Source organism: Penicillium canescens (genome assembly GCF_028828765.1).
Source record: "Penicillium canescens strain IBT 15451 chromosome Unknown utg000002l_segment0_segment0, whole genome shotgun sequence".
Classification (NCBI taxonomy): Eukaryota; Fungi; Ascomycota; class Eurotiomycetes; order Eurotiales; family Aspergillaceae; genus Penicillium; species Penicillium canescens.
Genome location: NW_026703964.1, coordinates 2,525,070 through 2,542,206, shown reverse-complemented (window position 1 = coordinate 2,542,206; position 17,137 = coordinate 2,525,070). Strand labels below are relative to the sequence as shown.

General features: G+C 48.6%; 6 protein-coding genes across 6 annotated transcripts; 2 read left to right on the top strand and 4 right to left on the bottom strand.

The window, feature by feature from the left end:
- Positions 1–471: 471 nt before the first annotated feature.
- On the bottom strand, positions 472–1,617 carry N7446_002160 (uncharacterized protein; the record flags this gene model as incomplete). The annotated part of the gene is made up of 6 exons (XM_058510909.1): positions 472–521; positions 577–702; positions 767–967; positions 1,018–1,170; positions 1,224–1,357; positions 1,418–1,617. The coding sequence occupies 6 exons, from the start codon at positions 1,615–1,617 to the stop codon at positions 472–474; spliced, it is 864 nt and encodes a 287-aa protein (XP_058376445.1).
- Positions 1,618–6,341: 4,724 nt separating this feature from the next.
- N7446_002159 (uncharacterized protein) lies at positions 6,342–7,266 on the top strand. The gene is made up of 3 exons (XM_058510908.1): positions 6,342–6,534; positions 6,599–6,832; positions 6,898–7,266. The coding sequence occupies exons 1-3, from the start codon at positions 6,406–6,408 to the stop codon at positions 6,949–6,951; spliced, it is 417 nt and encodes a 138-aa protein (XP_058376444.1). The 5' UTR covers positions 6,342–6,405; the 3' UTR covers positions 6,952–7,266.
- Positions 7,267–8,030: 764 nt separating this feature from the next.
- N7446_002158 (NADPH-dependent FMN reductase) lies at positions 8,031–9,806 on the top strand (the record flags this gene model as incomplete). The annotated part of the gene is made up of 2 exons (XM_058510907.1): positions 8,031–8,664; positions 9,427–9,806. 2 exons carry the CDS (start codon positions 8,031–8,033, stop codon positions 9,804–9,806), a joined length of 1,014 nt encoding a protein of 337 aa, XP_058376443.1.
- Positions 9,807–10,139: 333 nt separating this feature from the next.
- N7446_002157 (uncharacterized protein) lies at positions 10,140–12,784 on the bottom strand (the record flags this gene model as incomplete). Its single annotated transcript, XM_058510906.1, has 2 exons — positions 10,140–11,495; positions 11,561–12,784. 2 exons carry the CDS (start codon positions 12,782–12,784, stop codon positions 10,140–10,142), a joined length of 2,580 nt encoding a protein of 859 aa, XP_058376442.1.
- A 32-nt stretch (positions 12,785–12,816) lies between these two features.
- On the bottom strand, positions 12,817–14,466 carry N7446_002156 (uncharacterized protein; the record flags this gene model as incomplete). The annotated part of the gene is made up of 1 exon (XM_058510905.1): positions 12,817–14,466. The coding sequence occupies one exon, from the start codon at positions 14,464–14,466 to the stop codon at positions 12,817–12,819; it is 1,650 nt and encodes a 549-aa protein (XP_058376441.1).
- A 655-nt stretch (positions 14,467–15,121) lies between these two features.
- Positions 15,122–16,610, bottom strand: car2 (ornithine-oxo-acid transaminase; the record flags this gene model as incomplete). The annotated part of the gene is made up of 3 exons (XM_058510904.1): positions 15,122–15,307; positions 15,363–16,064; positions 16,143–16,610. The coding sequence occupies 3 exons, from the start codon at positions 16,608–16,610 to the stop codon at positions 15,122–15,124; spliced, it is 1,356 nt and encodes a 451-aa protein (XP_058376440.1).
- Between the last annotated feature and the right edge of the window lie 527 nt (positions 16,611–17,137).

Below are 17,137 nucleotides of genomic sequence, written 5' to 3'. Positions count from 1 at the left end.
TATATGAAATATGCAAAATAGTAGCAGGAACGAACCTATAAGACCCATAACGAGGGCCATAACGTGATCTAAGAAAGGTCCGCACGTTGGGGCTGTCCCTGCACGCGCTAATGCGGGACTAAGCGGGAACGAGCCAAAGCTTGTGGTCGGACGCTCCACGTGCTGCCATTCTGATGCTTGGTTTGTCGACATCTCCCACTACTAATTGTCCGGTCACTTTCCCACGAGGGATTAAGTACGGAGTTTATTATAGTGTAATTCGTTTAACTTATATGGATCACTAGGTTCGGTTTTGTTACTGTTCTGGTATCAGCCTTGTAAAGAGAATTAATTTCAAATGGTAACGGTCTATCATGCCCAGGGGGTATCTCGTATTATGTACATGCTAGTATAGTCCCCCCATTCGCCAAGGAACTCCGTCATGCAAGATTCATTATCGTCAACTGCGGATATTACGGCTCCTCTATTAAATCATCCAATCGTCAGGTCGTGTGATAGCATTTGACAGAAGTCCTTGCAGTCTAAGATCAGAGAATGTAAGCGACTTGGAATGAAAGAACTTGAATGCGTACTGACCATCATCGTCGAGAAACTGGACCGTAAAAGTCCTCATCTGAGACAGAATCTCGAAGTTCGGATTTAGATCCAGTGTGGCTGGTCGCCCAGCTTTTTTCGGCGGTTTAATACCCGCGACACAGTTGACTTCCCGGAAATTAGCAATGCCGCCACCGGGAGAGGGGGCTATGCCTAGGCAGAGGGGACTCACGTGGAATAGAGACGTATCGTTTGAGCTCCCTCCGTTGGGAGTTAGCGAAGTAAAGCATTACGCGTTTCCCGTTGTGGCCGCGGAGGATGCGGAGATTTTGGCTGATGCATTCCTCTCCTCGACCTTTAGATTTGGCCTCGGCCATTCCGCCGATGAATATCAGCTTGGAGCCAAGTAGAATTTCCTGAAATCGTATACAATCTGCAAACTGTAAGCCGAGGCTCAAGACTCGGGATGTCTCGGTCGCATACCATTCCAGTTTTCGAATTTATATGAAAGTTGTGTCATAAACACCGTATGTGCTGCTTGTATCGTCTGTTGCTCCATAAAAGACACGCGGAGAGGGTAATCATCGCCAGCTTTCGGATGCTCCAGATGCGGAACAGGAAGCTTTGTATTTGAGACTAAATCACACTTGATTAGCATCTCTCCTCGGACAAGAGATCGCGCAACTCACAACCATGTACGAAAGGAGTCTGTTGACCAAGTCCTCCCCCAAGCTCCAAACACCTCAGTGCACCCGTCGCATCTTTGCAGATATCAATATATGTGTATTTCAGCTTAAACAGCTGTCCTTGTTTCACAAACGAACTATATACCAGTCAGTGCGAGTTCCCCAGAAGATCTTCGACCCTGTTTCATAGCACAGACATTTGCACCGAAGGAGTCAGTTCGAGCCGCACGACATCATCGTAGAACTGCCAGGACTGCTTCCTCGAGCTGGACCCAGGCGAGGTCGCGGGGCTCGGGAAGAGAATACTCGTTGACGAAGACGACACGGTGGAGGAAGAAACGGTACTTTGGCGTCTGTCCACCCACTCCTGGAAGTCTTGCGAAGAGAAGGAGTTCATTGTCTCCTACCCGCTAGGAAAAGATCACAGAGTTAAAGTGGGACAGGTAAAGTGGCATGCGAACTGGAGGCGACGATCAAGCGGATCCGAGAGAAAAGATCGGCCAGGAACGAAAGTGGCATGTTTGACCATGGTATAACAAAAAAAAATACTAAAAGAAACCACAGGCTCTACAGGGTTAAGTACGAAGCCATCACATTCTGAGCGCGTAGGCCAGAATGTGTGGAGAATCGGGAGGGCGGAACGTGGTGAAATGGCTGGCTATCAGATCATCCCGGGGGTTCCACCCTCCCATGTGGCTCAATGTGTTTGTATGAGTTATGTCATCCCACCTTATTTCTTTTTATCTCATGTAACTACTGTACGGGCTGCTGAGTATTGGATATGCATATCCAAAAATTGTTGCTTAGAACTTCTAACTTGCCTATGTTTCTATTTACTACTGTTCTATCATCGAGCTCCCGTATACTTCATTGAAACCACTGGAACCTGTCAACCGGATCATAAAAAGCTAAAATATACCCGACGAAGCTCTGAACTTTTCTGGAAATGATCTGGAAATTATGCCGATCGATATCTCATGGTCATAGCTCTGGTTCTTGCAGCTGCCTGATGCGGCTGCGTCGCCTACAATAGTAATGCCAATCAATGCCGAGCCTTAAAAGACTGTACTTGGTAATCCACGCCCTTGGCGACACGCAGCCAACATAAACAACCTGTATCAATGCACGTGTCTGGCAACAGCACTCGGATATCACTCGGAACCAGGCTTGCAACCTTCCCTTTACGGCCCTCAGAACCAGTCACCCAAGTGCACGGACAATTACCCGGCTGAATAGCTTTTTGGGTTAATCGGTGTTCCACTTCGGAAGGATGCATCCTGTCAGCATGGTGGGCACTCTGCTCTATGGGGCCCCATTATCCTCTTCGTATATTAAGTCGGGTGTGGATATAAATATTGATTGTACGCCACATCGGACAAGACCAAATTTGGCTCTAGTGAAGATTACTCGATCCTTGGGTCGGGAAATTGATGGCTGCGAGTCCGTTGGAGATGTTAGGGACTAAGTTCTCCATGTGGCTTATGCTCCTTCTCATATTCTACTGTAGCGACCGCTCTCGCCTTCCATGCCGGACAATACAGAGGAGCTTCCCCAAACCCTAATCACATTCGGTTTTAAGCCGTATATGGTTACCTTCGTATCTTAGGATCCGTCACAAGGCCGAACTTTTATAATACCCAAAAAACGACGTTATGCCACCCATAGTCCTGCCAACAGAAACCATGCGAACCTAATAGCATCTCAATTCCGGATCTGCACTGCATTTTCTCCATTACATATATTCTAATTCCAACATGCACCTTGAACTTTCTTCGAGAATTGTTGACTGATCGCTTACCAAGACCAGAAACGAAGCCGGCTTGCATGTTCTGAAGGTCCCGCTTCAGAAAGAAAGCGTGCCAAGAAAGCTCAGTGCAGCTTCACACACTCAACGAGGTACGCCTGGTATCCAGCGTGTGAAAGCGTATGCTGATCCAAATATTCAAGTCTTACGGCCTGGGAACTCAATGAACCATAGATATGCTGCCAGAACAAAAACGATTTGGCCAGTCTCTGCCTCGTCTCGAAAGCTATGGATGATCTGGCAACTTCGTTTCTTTATCGTTCTCTCAACTTCGAGATATCAAAAAGAAAAGAGGAGGACGTATGTGTTTATCCTGAGCTTCTTAAAGACTGATCGACTGCTTATAGCCTTAGCCTTGAGATGTTCTGGACACTCTATCCTGCAGTTTTTCAAGGCTCGAAACACTGGCTCTGCATTCACGAGTTGGCAATTTGGTGCTGCACCGTCCTCCCACGTACATGTGGATTTAACCTTGTCATTTCTTTGAGCCCGCATTGACGTACAATGCAGCAAAAGAGATCGGTTCCAATTTCTTTGCCACCCAACATTGAGAATATAATGCGAGCTCCCAAGTTGCAGACATGTTAGTGGGGGTGGGGAGACTCCAAAAATTGACATTGAGAGCAGGACTGAACGAAGGACTGCCCTTTCGGCCCCCACGGGTACGTCCAAAGAGACGCCGAGTTCAACACTTTGACTTTTGACTTTTGACATGTTACCACCCAAGACTATGGGCGAAAAGCCTGAGTTTGTGCATTTGGAAGGGAGCACCAGGAGAAAGTGTGCCATGATGTCTTACAGTCAACACCGCACCACGTCTTACTGCATATTATATCGATCGCTGAGGATGGCCTACGCGTTTCTTTCAGACCTAGGACTGGCAGAAAGTCAGGGTGTATGCGTGCAGTCATGTCCCGAGTTGGTACTCGTCGGTCAGAGAGGCCTGCACAAAAGCGGGAGATGGAGTCAACAGTGGGATAAAGAATTGGGATCCAGTTGGAGTAGGGTACCATAAGTTTTGGTTTTATGGACCACGTTGACCACCAAGACATTTCTACACATATGCGCCAATCCTTTACGCAAGCCGAACACCAAGATAGCAACCTCTCTCTATGTTTGCTGAGTGATATCGAACCTTCCAGGTAGTCCAGTGCCTAGTTCTAGACCTTTGTATCATCCATACTGGTATTTAAGCTTCTGTTATCTATTACCTTGATAGCTACAAACCGATATTACGCGCTATTCATAATTGGATTAGCGTATCATGTGGTTATGGTTTAAAAGAGGATTTCTCTGTTCCTGACATGGAAGGCGATACCGGTCGCTACTGTATACAGCTTTCTGGGCAGAGAAAATTTGCTTCTAATGCCGAGTGCTCGTGTTGCCCGGTCGGATGACTGCGGAGTTCCGCTCTACGGTTTCCTCGGGGATGTTGTGATTGCACCTGTGAGTATATCTTGTATTCTCAGTACTGCTCCCCCACGTGCGATATCCATTGCCTTTTGTTGACTGAGCACAGCCCTGCTATTTCAGCTGCAAGCTGTATATTTCATGAGTTTGACATACTGGATAGGTTCCGTTTTGCGGACCGGTCTGGCCCATCTTACATCATAAGTGCTCGTCAGCTTACAATTGCCCAATGACAAGTGCCCAGTGACATTCCGCTTTATAGTTTGACTAAGATGACCCGTGGTTATCCCCAATTAGGAGGCCAATCACATACAGCCAGTATGTTGGTTGTGACTGGAAAATTCCCTAGGGGAGAAGCGTACTCCTTATAGGGACCAAATAGGTTTGTATGTCAGTTACCAAGGGAACATTACCGGAAGCCAAAAGGTCTCTTTGGAGATGCCGAAAAGAGAGACAGTCTGGGGATTCTGACATTCAGGATACTGTTAGAACATTAATGACTACGAAAAGGTAAGATGGATAGGGCGCTGGTTCGCAAAATGGAACATCACAATTTTGAGGGTCGGTGATCACGTCTAATAGATCTAGTTTAGTTTCAATCAGATATGAGGTTTTAATAGGAATCCGGTATTTAAGAGAATGATGTGGCTAACGTCATACGTATAAGTGTTAGTATGTTAGATAGCCAAGTTGCAGTTTCCTTATGCAGAACATTCTACCTAATAGGAGTCACTTGAAGTATCGCTTTACTATTCAAAAACGTTAATGACATAAAGCCTATCAAAGTAAAAGAGACAGCACGTGAATGAAGAAAAATAATACCTAGTGAGAGGGTTTCGCGCGAAGATGTATCATATCTATCCTGGCTCAAAAAGGAAAATCTATCGAAATGATGCGGTTTCTAAGCAATAAAGCAGCTGTGTGATCAACGTATCAGACAAAATCCTGACACAAATACAGTATACTTGGTAACAAAATAAGAGAAGGCATACATACTGCTTATAAATAGCTAGACCTAGTCGAGTCTCACTAATTTTTTACTACCTATCGCAGATCATGGGTAAGGTGATCTGTGATTTCTGGGTACATGCAGTGCAGTGCACCAGGATAACTTGAGGTGCTAGGGCTCAATCTAACTCCTACTCCTACAGCAAGGTTAAGGCTGTGACACGGGCCCAATTGGCAATGAAGACACCCATGGATTCCAAAATAGGTCGACATGTCCTACCTGGTACCTCATCTTCAGCTGTCAGCCAAAGTGATCTAAGTTTAGCACCGATGCTTAGCCCTGCGCCCCCGCAACGCAACATGCGCCCTCGAAGGGGACGCCCAACTAGGGGAACATAGGGCGCCTGGTTTTCTTAACCCTTGAAGCTTTTCTGACTCATATTTATGTAGGGGCTTTGCACCTCTGGGGCTTTCTGGAACTTTAGTCATCGTGCTAATTTTATTTTCCGATAGATAATCATGCATGATTCCGGGCGAGGGGGGTATTTCAGTGGTTAGCCGAAGAACATCCAGTACGTCCCTATCACAACGCCCGAGTATCTCAACGTCAAAAGTTTTATTGAAAGCGCGAACATCCCTAAAGGAGCCCAAATCGAAATCAAATCAGACGATAAGTGTAACCCTTAAATAGTGAGACCAGTCAGCTTGCTTATTTGAATCTGCAAGGCAACCCACAATAATTGGGCGATCGTCGAGCCGGTTACCGGATCGCCCTTTAGTGTCGACCGACCAAGGCTTCGCGCTGGATCGTACTGAGACTTGCAGAGACTTGACGAATTACCATCATCGCCGCTGGATTATTTTAGAATTCTAACTTTGGGAGATCAGATCATGCTCGTGCAGTTTCTTAGATATAAAATCCCGGATCCAACCCAATACTTCTCAATCCACTCTGTATACTCTACAAAAGCATACTAGCCAACTATTTATTCTCGAATTCACTGCACATACCCATCCATCATAATGAAGTTCTTCGCCTCCATGATCCTCTTCGCCGTCTCGGCCCTTGCCCAGAATGCCATGATCGGCCTCCCTTCCACAGGCCAGAAGGTCACTGCCGGTGATCAGATTGTTGTCCAAGTCCAGCGTCCCGTAAGTGAATCTCTCTAAAGTCTATCAAACAGCACAATTCCTCTGACACAGACTCTCTTCACAGAACTCCCTTACAGGCTCCAAGGAGATGGCAGTCGCAATTGGCTTCTCCTCATGCGCATCTTCGCCCTGCCACACCCCAGAGGAAGTTATGGGAACAATCCTCTATAACGGGCCCTTCGATCCCGTATACCACGAGAGCAGCCAGCCCCCCTATGAGAACTTCACTGTCACAGTGCCCCAGTCAGCTGCCAAAGGAACGGGACAGATTAATGTTGCTCACGCTACTTTGATTGGTGTAAGTTATTCACAGCTTTGTGCGCTTCCAGAGTTGGGATTCTAGTATACTGACGTTATTTGCAGGCTGGTCCTTTCCCCTACCTGGAGACTCTTAACAAGACCGTCACCGTTGCATAAGCGTGGCACTTTGCTATAAATGAAGTTTGCAAAGAGCAAGCTTGGTAAATTTCTCTCTCATTTATTTTGTATATAGCTTTGGTTTGCGGCTTTGTTCTTTTTGGAAATCTTTAAGTGTGATTATAAGTTTTATGGAAGGGTGGGATGTTATAACTGGAGCGTCAATACAATCTCCACGTGTCAAGACCATCTATCGGGGAGCGCTTTTATCATCGATGGTGTTACGCTTCCTTTCCTAAGCCCTAAGCCTAAGATCTATCGTATACTGGACGCAGCCTGAAAGTTGACCTAGTCCCCATACTGCCCTTGATAAAGTACCAAACGAATCGAAGACGATCATGTTATATGACATGTCTCTATCTGGTTAATCACCGTCCAATCAGTGATCTGCTGCGAATCATTTCGCGAATCTTAAGAAGCTGCGAAAGTTCGGGTCTGGGCGCCATGGTGATTGTCGCGCCGTCAAACAATGAAATGGTGAGGTAGCCAGGCAAAGGGCAACCAGTTGGATGGCTGGCTAGGGCCGACAGTCCAGCCGACGTTCAACTGTCCCCATCAGCGGTGCTCTTGGCTCGACAAAAAAGAGAATGCCACGGGAGTTGACTTGTCGAGCGCTGATTTGGAGGAGATTAGCTCGATTTTGGATAAAATTCCTGTTGTGGGAGAACGATATCCTCCTGTGGCTGCTAAGCTCACTGAATGTTAAAAGGATAGCATTTAATTAGATGGGGCTCTCTTCAGGGATGAATTTGGGTCGAAACTAAGGAGGTCGGGAATTGTCGAGGTTGAGTTTCTTTGTTTCGCAACCTGAAGAGTATAGACTCCGGGCTTATTGAACACTTGATTTGGTCGTCGCCTCATTTCTATTGAAGCATTATGATAGGTGCTGCTAGCAGAACATTTATTCATGTCTCGATCGAGTCATCTATAGCAGCTGCATGTTTATCTTCCCTTTGTCTGCCAATGTTAATAAGAATGTCATCTGAACACAGCATGTATCTTAATCTCTTTGCCCCAGAGAGACCTTTCTCTTTTATGAAACTCCCCAAAATTGTTACCGGGCACTCAGAATCGACAAGATGGACAAACCATTCTCTCGCGACTACCAGCCTGTTTCCAGGATGGATTCCGATGGCGACAACGATGCCCCAGTAACAAGCAGACCCCAGCGTCCAGCCTTCCACTCCTTTCTCAAACGCAATCTTGCCGCAATCACCATAACCGGACTCCTCCTCGTAATGATACTCATGGTCCTCGCCATAATCGCAGCAATCACAGTCGAACCATTCCGCGTCCTTGTCTTGAAAGGAACATCATCCGCAGACCCTGCAGATCTAAACGGAAAACGCCAGTGCCTCCCCACGACAACTCGCACAACCTACACATGTGGAAACTCAACCGCGGAAGCCAAAGCCCTTGGCTGTGATTACGACCCTCTTGCAGGCTGCTGGCTCCACGAAAAATGCCCGCGAGACTTTACACACGAGTTCGCGCATTTCAACGACGGCAAGCCCTTTGTCTATTACTACGATGAAGCAGCTACTCGCCAGATGAAGGACTACGACGAAGTTGGTCGCAACCCGGATTTCTACTGGACTTCTATCCGAGAGCATCTAGTTCATTGTCTCTACCTTCTTCGGCGAGGCCATGATGTCCATATGCGGGGTGATCGTCTGGATACCATGCTTGGAGATCTTGAGCATGTTGATCATTGTACAGATATGTTGGCTAATTGGCTACGTAGACCTGACCCGGTGGCAGAGAGCATTGGCACGCAAGGGCAGACTCATTGCTTTATGTCTTGCAGCTAATCGAGTTTTGGTATGGATGGGAATCGATTATCAAAATGGAGGGATGGTATGAGAGAATGCTAGTGTATCCGCTGACTTGTGTTATTCGCCCAGAATGGCGACGATATTTGGAACTTCCTTCACATTTGTTACATTTACCTCGGATGTGTTTACTACTCCAATGATCTACACGAAACGCAAAGAATCCTTGAGCAATGTTCTGGCCGTGCTATAGTAACTGAGCGTCTCAATAAATCATTCCACTTGCGAAACGAATCTACTTAAGTTTGGATGGAAGTCCAATCGAGAAAACTCTCTATGTCTAAGGTTCTATGGCTTGCTCCATTTCAGATGTAGATCTTGCATCCAACCCTCTAAAACTGCAATTAAAATACCCGCGGGCTCCTTAAAGTTCATTTTAGATTTAGTAGAGGATACAGCAATGTGGAAATTTGGATAGAACCCCCAAACTCCGACCCGAGCCTACAATATCCGACAAACCCGACCCCGAGCCTCGATGAAGTCATACAACCTCACATTCAAACCACCCACCTCGAGATCCCAATTCACCTAAATCATCAAAAACCACCCAAAAATGCCCCCAAGCGAGTCGCCATAGTAACAAGCAGCACTCGCCGCCCAAGACTAAACCCAACAATAACTCAATACGTGCACGACATCCTAGCCTCCGACCCAACAATCCCAACCAAACACACACACGACACAACAATCGACACAGATCCAAGGCACATAACCCTAGAAATCATCGACCTATCCGCGCAATCCTTACCCCTCTACGACGAATCCGTAATCCCAGCCAGCCTACCAGCATCAGACCCCACACCGCATTACAGCAAAGCTCACACGCGCGCGTGGTCTGCTCTCGTGCGCCAATTCGACGCCTTCATCTTCGTCACGCCGCAGTATAACTGGAGTATACCGGCGAGTCTGAAGAACGCGCTTGATTACCTGTACTATGAGTGGGTGGGCAAGCCGGCGGGTATTGTTTCTTACGGGTCGAGGGGGTGGCGGGAAGGCGGCGGCTCATTTGAGGGGTGTGCTTGAGGGTTTGAGGATGAGGGTTGTTGGGACGGCGCCTGGGTTGGCGGTTAAGTTTACAGGGTTGCCGGTTGGGACTTTGTCGGAGGTGGAGGAGAGGGTTGAGGTTGATGAGAGAGATTTGGAGGGGTGGAGGGAGGCTGGGGTTGAGGGAATGATGAGGAATTTGGGGATGGAGTTGGTTTGTGAATTGGATAAGTAGGAAGTGGATGGATGTTTTTTTGAAGTGTAAAGTTGAATTGTGCATTGATTATCACTTTTGTGCGTTATGCGCTTATATGCTGAGATTATACTTATATGCGGAGATTATATACCTGTACAGGAATATAATAAATGCCTTCAATCGGCGTTGAGGATGTCTTCGCGTGTGATACCACTGCGGTCACACATCGCCCGGAAGATACCATCTTCCTTATCCCACAACACAACCGGCGCATCCATCTCGGCAATCTGGCCCTGGTCCATAACGCAGATTCGATCGTAATGAATGATCGTGCGCAAACGATGAGCAATACACAACAAAGTGCGGCCCTCGAAGCCCTGCGCCATTGTGCGTTGGATCTTCTGATCAGTCTCGAAATCAACAGACGAGGTAGCTTCATCGCAGACGATAATACGCGCATCGCGAACCAGTGCACGCGCAAGGGCCATAAGTTGCCGCTGACCGAGGGAGAAATTGAGACCTTCTTCGTCGACTGGGGATTCGAGTGTGAGGCGATTTGACGGGCGCGTGTCGGCGTCGCTGTTTGTTGCTGGGGTTCCAGGAGATGGGCCGTTTCCTTCGCCTTCGACTTCGAGTTCTTGATCCTGGCCGATGAGGTATGCCTTGCGTAGTGCGTTCCATAGTTCCATATCATTGTGTTCGTTGAATGGGTCCAGATTTGATCGGATCGTTCCCTTGAAGAGGGCTGGGTCTTGTGGGATGATAGCAAGACGGGATCGAAGGTCGTTGAGACCGACTGTCGAAATATCAATTCCGTCGATTTGAATGCTACCTCCTGATAATTCGGTGAGACGGAATAATGCTGACATGATGCTTGACTTTCCGGCGCCGGTGCGGCCGACGATGCCGATGCGCTCGCCGCCCTGGACATCCATGCTCAAACCTTTCAGAACGAGTGGTAGTTCAGCTCGGTACCGCATCTCCGTGTCGGTGAACGTGATGCGACCTTTCTCGGGCCAGCTAGCGGCCACCTCGGTCAGATGCAATGGTGCTTCCTCTTCCAGCTCGGTACCGTAGTAATGAAGTCGCTCTGTGGCATTCATGTTGTTCTCAACTTCGGCAAGCTGACGAACCGTGAACTGTAGCATCTGCGCAATGGAAAGGATGTAGGACAACACCAGGCCGGAGATACTGGGTGAGACGTTGAACCGAGACGTGACGACCAATACACCAGTGACGAAGACCAGGGCGGTGGATACCGCATCAAGTCGAACGCTGAGCCAGCGCTGGTTGGAGAAGGTCAAGAAGTAGGCACCGTTCATCACATCGATCGAGTCACAGATGCTACGTCGGAATTGATCCTCGACTCCGTATGCGCGGATGCATGCTGTGCCAGTGATAGCCTCACCGAACTTGGCATAAACCGTTGATCGCAGGACTGCTTCGTGGCGCTTCATTTCTCGTGCGGAGGCTCGGTAGTAGTTGGAGGCCAGGATGAAGAGGATAGTTAGTGGGACGAGGGCGATGACAAACTAGAATGGGTCAGTATTTCAATGTTGTCTAAGATAGTTATGAAAGTCATAAAGACAAAACTCACATAATAGAAGAAGACGATAATCAAAACCATAACCGAAATAATCATGGTCATCGTCAAAGAATAGATTCGCATTGCATCACAAAGCTCATTATCCATCACTGTGACATCTTTCGAGAAGCGATTGGTGATTCGTCCAAGCGGCGTAGTATCGAAGAAACTCATAGGCGCACGGAGAACACGAGTCATAGCACGCTGAAGCATCGTCCTACTGGCATTTGTGCCGCAAGTAGTCATGTATGTGGAGAAGGCAAACATTAAAATAGCGACACCCGCACCTAGACCAGCATAGACGCCGATGTATTGGCCGGTCGAGAAACTAGGGTATTTGTCAGAAGTCCAATATGAAAGCCACAGACTGGTCCAAATGTTGGCGACGTTAACAGCCGCGATTAGAATCAACAACATGACCGCATTGAAGTAACTGCCCGATGCGCGCATGTAGGCCTTCCAAACGCCCCAGCCTACAGAGGCTGTCGCTTTTTCTTCGGTTTGCATTAAGGCACCGGTAGGCTTTCCAGGTGCGGCCTTTTTGGGATCTGGTTGCTTTTCTTCGGCTTCTTTGACAGCTTCATCAACTGCTTCGGTCTCGTCCTCTTTTGTGTCTTCTTGTCTAGAAGTAGACATCAACCGCTTGAAGAGTGCACTGTCGCGCATTAGGTTATCAAAGGTGTCGACGGCATCAATACGCCCCTCGTCCATAACAACAATCCGATCACATCGGTTGAGAACATGGAGTTGATGAGTTGCCAAAATTCGGCAGCGATCCTTGAGTAAACCACAGATTGCCTTGTCCATGATGTGACGTCCAACATGAGCATCCACAGCCGACAATGGGTCATCCATGAGCACGAGTTCGGCATTGAAATAGATTGCTCGGGCAATGTTCAAGCGCTGCTTCTGTCCTCCAGACACGGTGATGCCCCGTTCTCCAATTTCAGTCTGATCTCCATTTGGAAGAATCTCCAGATCCGGAGTCAATGCACATGCATCAACAACTTGCTCATACCAAGTCTCGTCATATTCTTTTCCGAATAAAATGTTGTTGCGCACGGAGGTATTCTGGATCCAAGCATACTGGGGGCAGAATGCGCGTGTGGTGCTCAGTCGTACAGTTCCGTCGGTCACACGCATGTCGCCTGCCAGGGCTGAGAGCAGGGAACTCTTGCCGCAGCCGACGGTTCCAATCACAGCCAACAGTTCATTTCGACCAACTTCAATTGTCATATCCTTCAGCTTGAATGGCTCTGAGGGTTTCTCTACAGTAAATTCTCCCTGGGGGATTTTGGGGAGAGTGATTTCCTCCCTGCCTTTTGGGCCTTTTCGGCCTTTTCGGCATCTTTCTCATCTGTTGGAAGACGTTCCCAGGTGAATGAAGCATGTTCAAGCTCAATGGCATTCTCCATCTTGTCATCCATTTCAATATCATCATTTTGCTCCTCCGCAAGGAGGAACTCCTGAATACGGCTGAGAGCAGTCCAAGCATCGGTAACTTGACCAATAATCATCGGCAGCATATTCAGAGGCAAACGCAGGGAGTTGAACAAAGCCAGTGAAGAGAAAATCGGCGCGGGATCCAAGTTGTGGTTTGAGAGGGCGTAGGTGATAAAAGCCAGCATCGAGGCGAATGTGGGAATAGACATGGACACGCAAAGGATCAGATTTCGAATAGCCAGCAATGTCTGGATGGATCGAATCTCTCGTCCCCGCATTTCTTTGAGTCGACCTAGGAAACTACTTTCCCAGCCAAAGTACTTGACAAAGCGGACGGCTTGTAGGATTTCCTGGGTGAGAGATACTCGCTGGTCGGTGATTTTGTTGATATTTCGTCGACGCTTGACCAAGGATTGGATGGCGAAGGTGAGGGCAGGCATTCCGATCAACAGCAGAGCATACCCTGACAAGCAGCTGTAGCCAATGTTGACCAAGAGAAGAACAAGAGTGACAATGACGGTGATAGGCGCACTCCAAACCATATGGAACATGCCGCAGGCCAAGTTGATTCGGTCAACGTCGATACTCATGAGAGCAGTGATGCGGCCATTGTTCCACCCCGTGCCATCGCCAGCCACTCCACCAGGAGCAGCAGCAGCAGCAGTATCGGGCTTCTGGTTATCGTCCTTCTTGCCTTTCTTCTCAGGATTGAGAAGAGCCTCCTTCGTAGCTTCAAGCGCTTTAACTTCCTCGGGAGTAGCTTTCCCTCCCGCCTTAGCCCGACCAGAAAGCTTCATGGCCTTGTTAAAAATATGCGAAATAAGCACCACGCGAATCTGCCCACCGACAATTTGACCCCGATACAAGAACTGATTCGTACACAGACTCTGCAGCGCCTGCATGCAAGTGATACCCACAACGAAACCCATACCACCACCAATATACGGAGCCGGCTGACCAGTATGCTGAGCAACATAAGCCCTGGTAGCAAAAGCAATGAGGTACCGCGTCAAATACGGCGCAAACACGAGCAGCAAACAACTGAAAAATTGACACACGCCACCAAGCAAGAACTCGAACCTGAACGTGTCATACAACGCCCAGACGAGCGGGCGGTTAGTCCCACTCTCATTCCGCTGGTTTAATGCTGCATCAAACCGCGCTGATAATACATCAACGGCCCGGTCAGGGTTAACAGTCCAAATATCCTGCAGTTCCAGTGGGCGCAGGTATCCGACTTTCATCAGTGGGGACATCCATTGGAAGGAGATTATGCTGAGGAATGAAGCGCCGTGTTCGTGGGAGATAGATCGCTCCGTTGGGATTGGAGGGATCTTCTGTAGGCGCATGGGGTTGAGTTTTCGATACCATTTTTTCTTGGGCTCCTCTTTGGTTTCGTTGGATGACGATGAGCTTAGGGCTGCTCGGGCTTTCTCGTCCGCCACCACTACTTGGAGTGGTTCGGGTGTGGACATAGCACCGAGTTGCGGTGTGAAAGAAGGGAGGACTGGCTGTTATAGAGATGTAAATGTGGGGCGATAAGCATATCCTGCGAAATTCCTCAAGATGTTGGAATGTCTTGAGTTGCCGGAATGCAGATCAAAGAAGGTAGTATCGGGAAGTTATAAATGATAAAACAGTGAGTCACGGGTAATCTCCCATAAATATCCCAGAGGAAACGTCGAGTCCGGACAATAATTGATTTAAAAGCAAAACCCCGGTTTTGTCCTCCCATTCGCTTACAGGTCGAATTGCAGGTTAATGTTCTATCTCTTTGTAGTTTAGCCATCGGAGGACGGAGTCCATCGGGCATTAAGAATTCCGTTTGCCGTCCCTGCAGGTGGCGTCGATAGTCGATTATTAATTGGTAGGGCATAAGGGCGTTAACTCCGAGGCTAAGCTTTGTTAGGGGTTTCCATTTTTTAAGCTATCTATTTGCTATGGGATACAATTTTGGCCTGGGAACATAAAAGAGAGCCATTCCATCGTCACATCGTAGGACAAGCTCCAGGGAAGCTGATGTCCAATGGGATTCTCAAGGGGACATGCAATAAAGATGCATGGTAGATCCGAGATCCCCCCACGCGTATCAGGGGTCTGATTAGATTCGGAGTCTGATCTTCCGTACATCTAATTCTCGAGGCCAATCTTGACCTTCTTCTCGGGGGGAGGAATGACGTGATCCTCAGACGCGCCCTTGAGGTTAGGGAGTTCGGTAACAGCCTCCTTGATGATGTCAAGGGCCTTCTGGATCTCCTCCTCAGTGATGACCAGTGGGGGAGCAAGACGGATGATGTTCTGGTGAGTGGGTTTGGCCTACAAGGAGTCAGTAATCGGTAAGTCAGATCCAAACGAAGATCCTATCACATACCAGCAATCCCTTCTCCTTCATCAACATGCACAGATCCCAAGCAGAGTGTCCATTGGTCTTCGATTCATCAATGACGATAGCATTGAGCAGACCCTTTCCGCGCACCGTCTGAATAAGCGGGCTCTGGAGACCCTCCAGCCCAGCCCGGAACAAGTGACCGAGCTCCTCCGCGCGCTCGACCATACGCTCCTCACGTACGATCTCAAGTGCGCGAATAGCGACAGCGCAACCAAGAGGGTTCCCGCCGTAGGTGGAACCGTGGGTCCCGGGCTCGATCGTGAGCATGACGTCCTTGCTGCCCAGCACGCAAGAGACAGGGTACATGCCACCCGAAATAGCCTTGCCTAGCAAGACAAGATCGGGCTTGATTCCGCTCCACTCGTGGCAGAGCAGCTTACCTGTGCGGGCAATGCCAGTCTGGATCTCATCACAAATCAACAGCACGTTGTGCTTGTCGCAGAGCGCGCGAGCCTCCTGCAGGTAGTCGGGATCTGGGACAACAATGCCTGCCTCACCCTGGATGGGCTCGACGAGGAAAGCGGCCAGGTTGGGGCCGGCCGCTTCGAAGGCTTCGCGGAGGGCAGCCTTGTCGTTGTATGCGATGGGCTTCTCTGTTCCGGGAATCGTGCAGCCGATGCCGGGCAGATAAGGACCATAGTGTTCGCGCGACTCGGGGTCAGAGGATAGTGAGATGGCGGCAAACTAATGCAAGGGGCAGCCATAAATCAGCCACTGATGTATTGCCGCATGTGACACGGAAAGGGTTGAATTGTAACTTACTGTACGACCGTGGAAGTTGTTCTCTGCGCTAAGCACAATAGCCTTGTTCTCGGGAATGCCCTTGACCTTGTATCCCCATTTGCGGGCGATCTTGATGCCGGTTTCAACAGCCTCGGCACCAGTGTTCATAGGCAGGACCATGTCGAAGCCGAAGTAGCTTGTGACGAACTGGGCAAAGCGAGGGAAGACGTCATTGTAGAAGGCACGGGAGCTCAAAGTGACACGCGAAGCTTGATCCACGAGTGCCGCAATCAGTTTCGGGTGGCAGTGACCCTGGTTCACTGCGGAGTAGGCGGAGAGGAAGTCTAGATAGTGACGGCCTTCCGGGTCCCAGACCGAGGTACCCTGGGCCCGGGCGAAGACAATAGGGAGAGGGTGGTAGTTGTGAGCAGCATATTGCTTCTCGGACTCAATAGCCTCAGCGGAGGAAGCGGCGTGGTAGTGGGAGAAAGACCCGTTGGTAGCCATGGTGGGTTGCGGGGAGCGCTAGGAGAGGAAGCTAGGGGATCGACAGGGTATTAAAGGTAGAAGTGAAGTGAAGTGAAGAAGTGAAGATAGAAGAAGGGAAGAAAAAAAGACAGCTATAAGTAAGGGAAATCCCCCGTAGCTTGTGGCGTATATACAGCCGCTATGCCGTTAAGTGTTAGACCCAGTCAACCCTCGTCCGCTAAGTACAGGTCGTGCCGACTCTGTTCCCTATGCGCAGGATTACCCTACACTCTCCATTTTCTTTGTTTTTCACTCGCTGTGATTCGCTTGTCTTTTCCAATGCGGGGATCATATTGTAATATTGTAATATTGTAGAATTATATCGAATTAGGGAAGTCGAAGAGACGTCAACTACATGTACTCTATAGATGCGCGTCATAGTTCGGTTACTCAAGGATGCGATCAGCCGACTCTATTAAAGAATAAATATTTAAAATCTAGATAGACCAGAGAATATCTTCTCATGCTATACATTAACGAAAAATCAACTAAAATCAATTGAATCT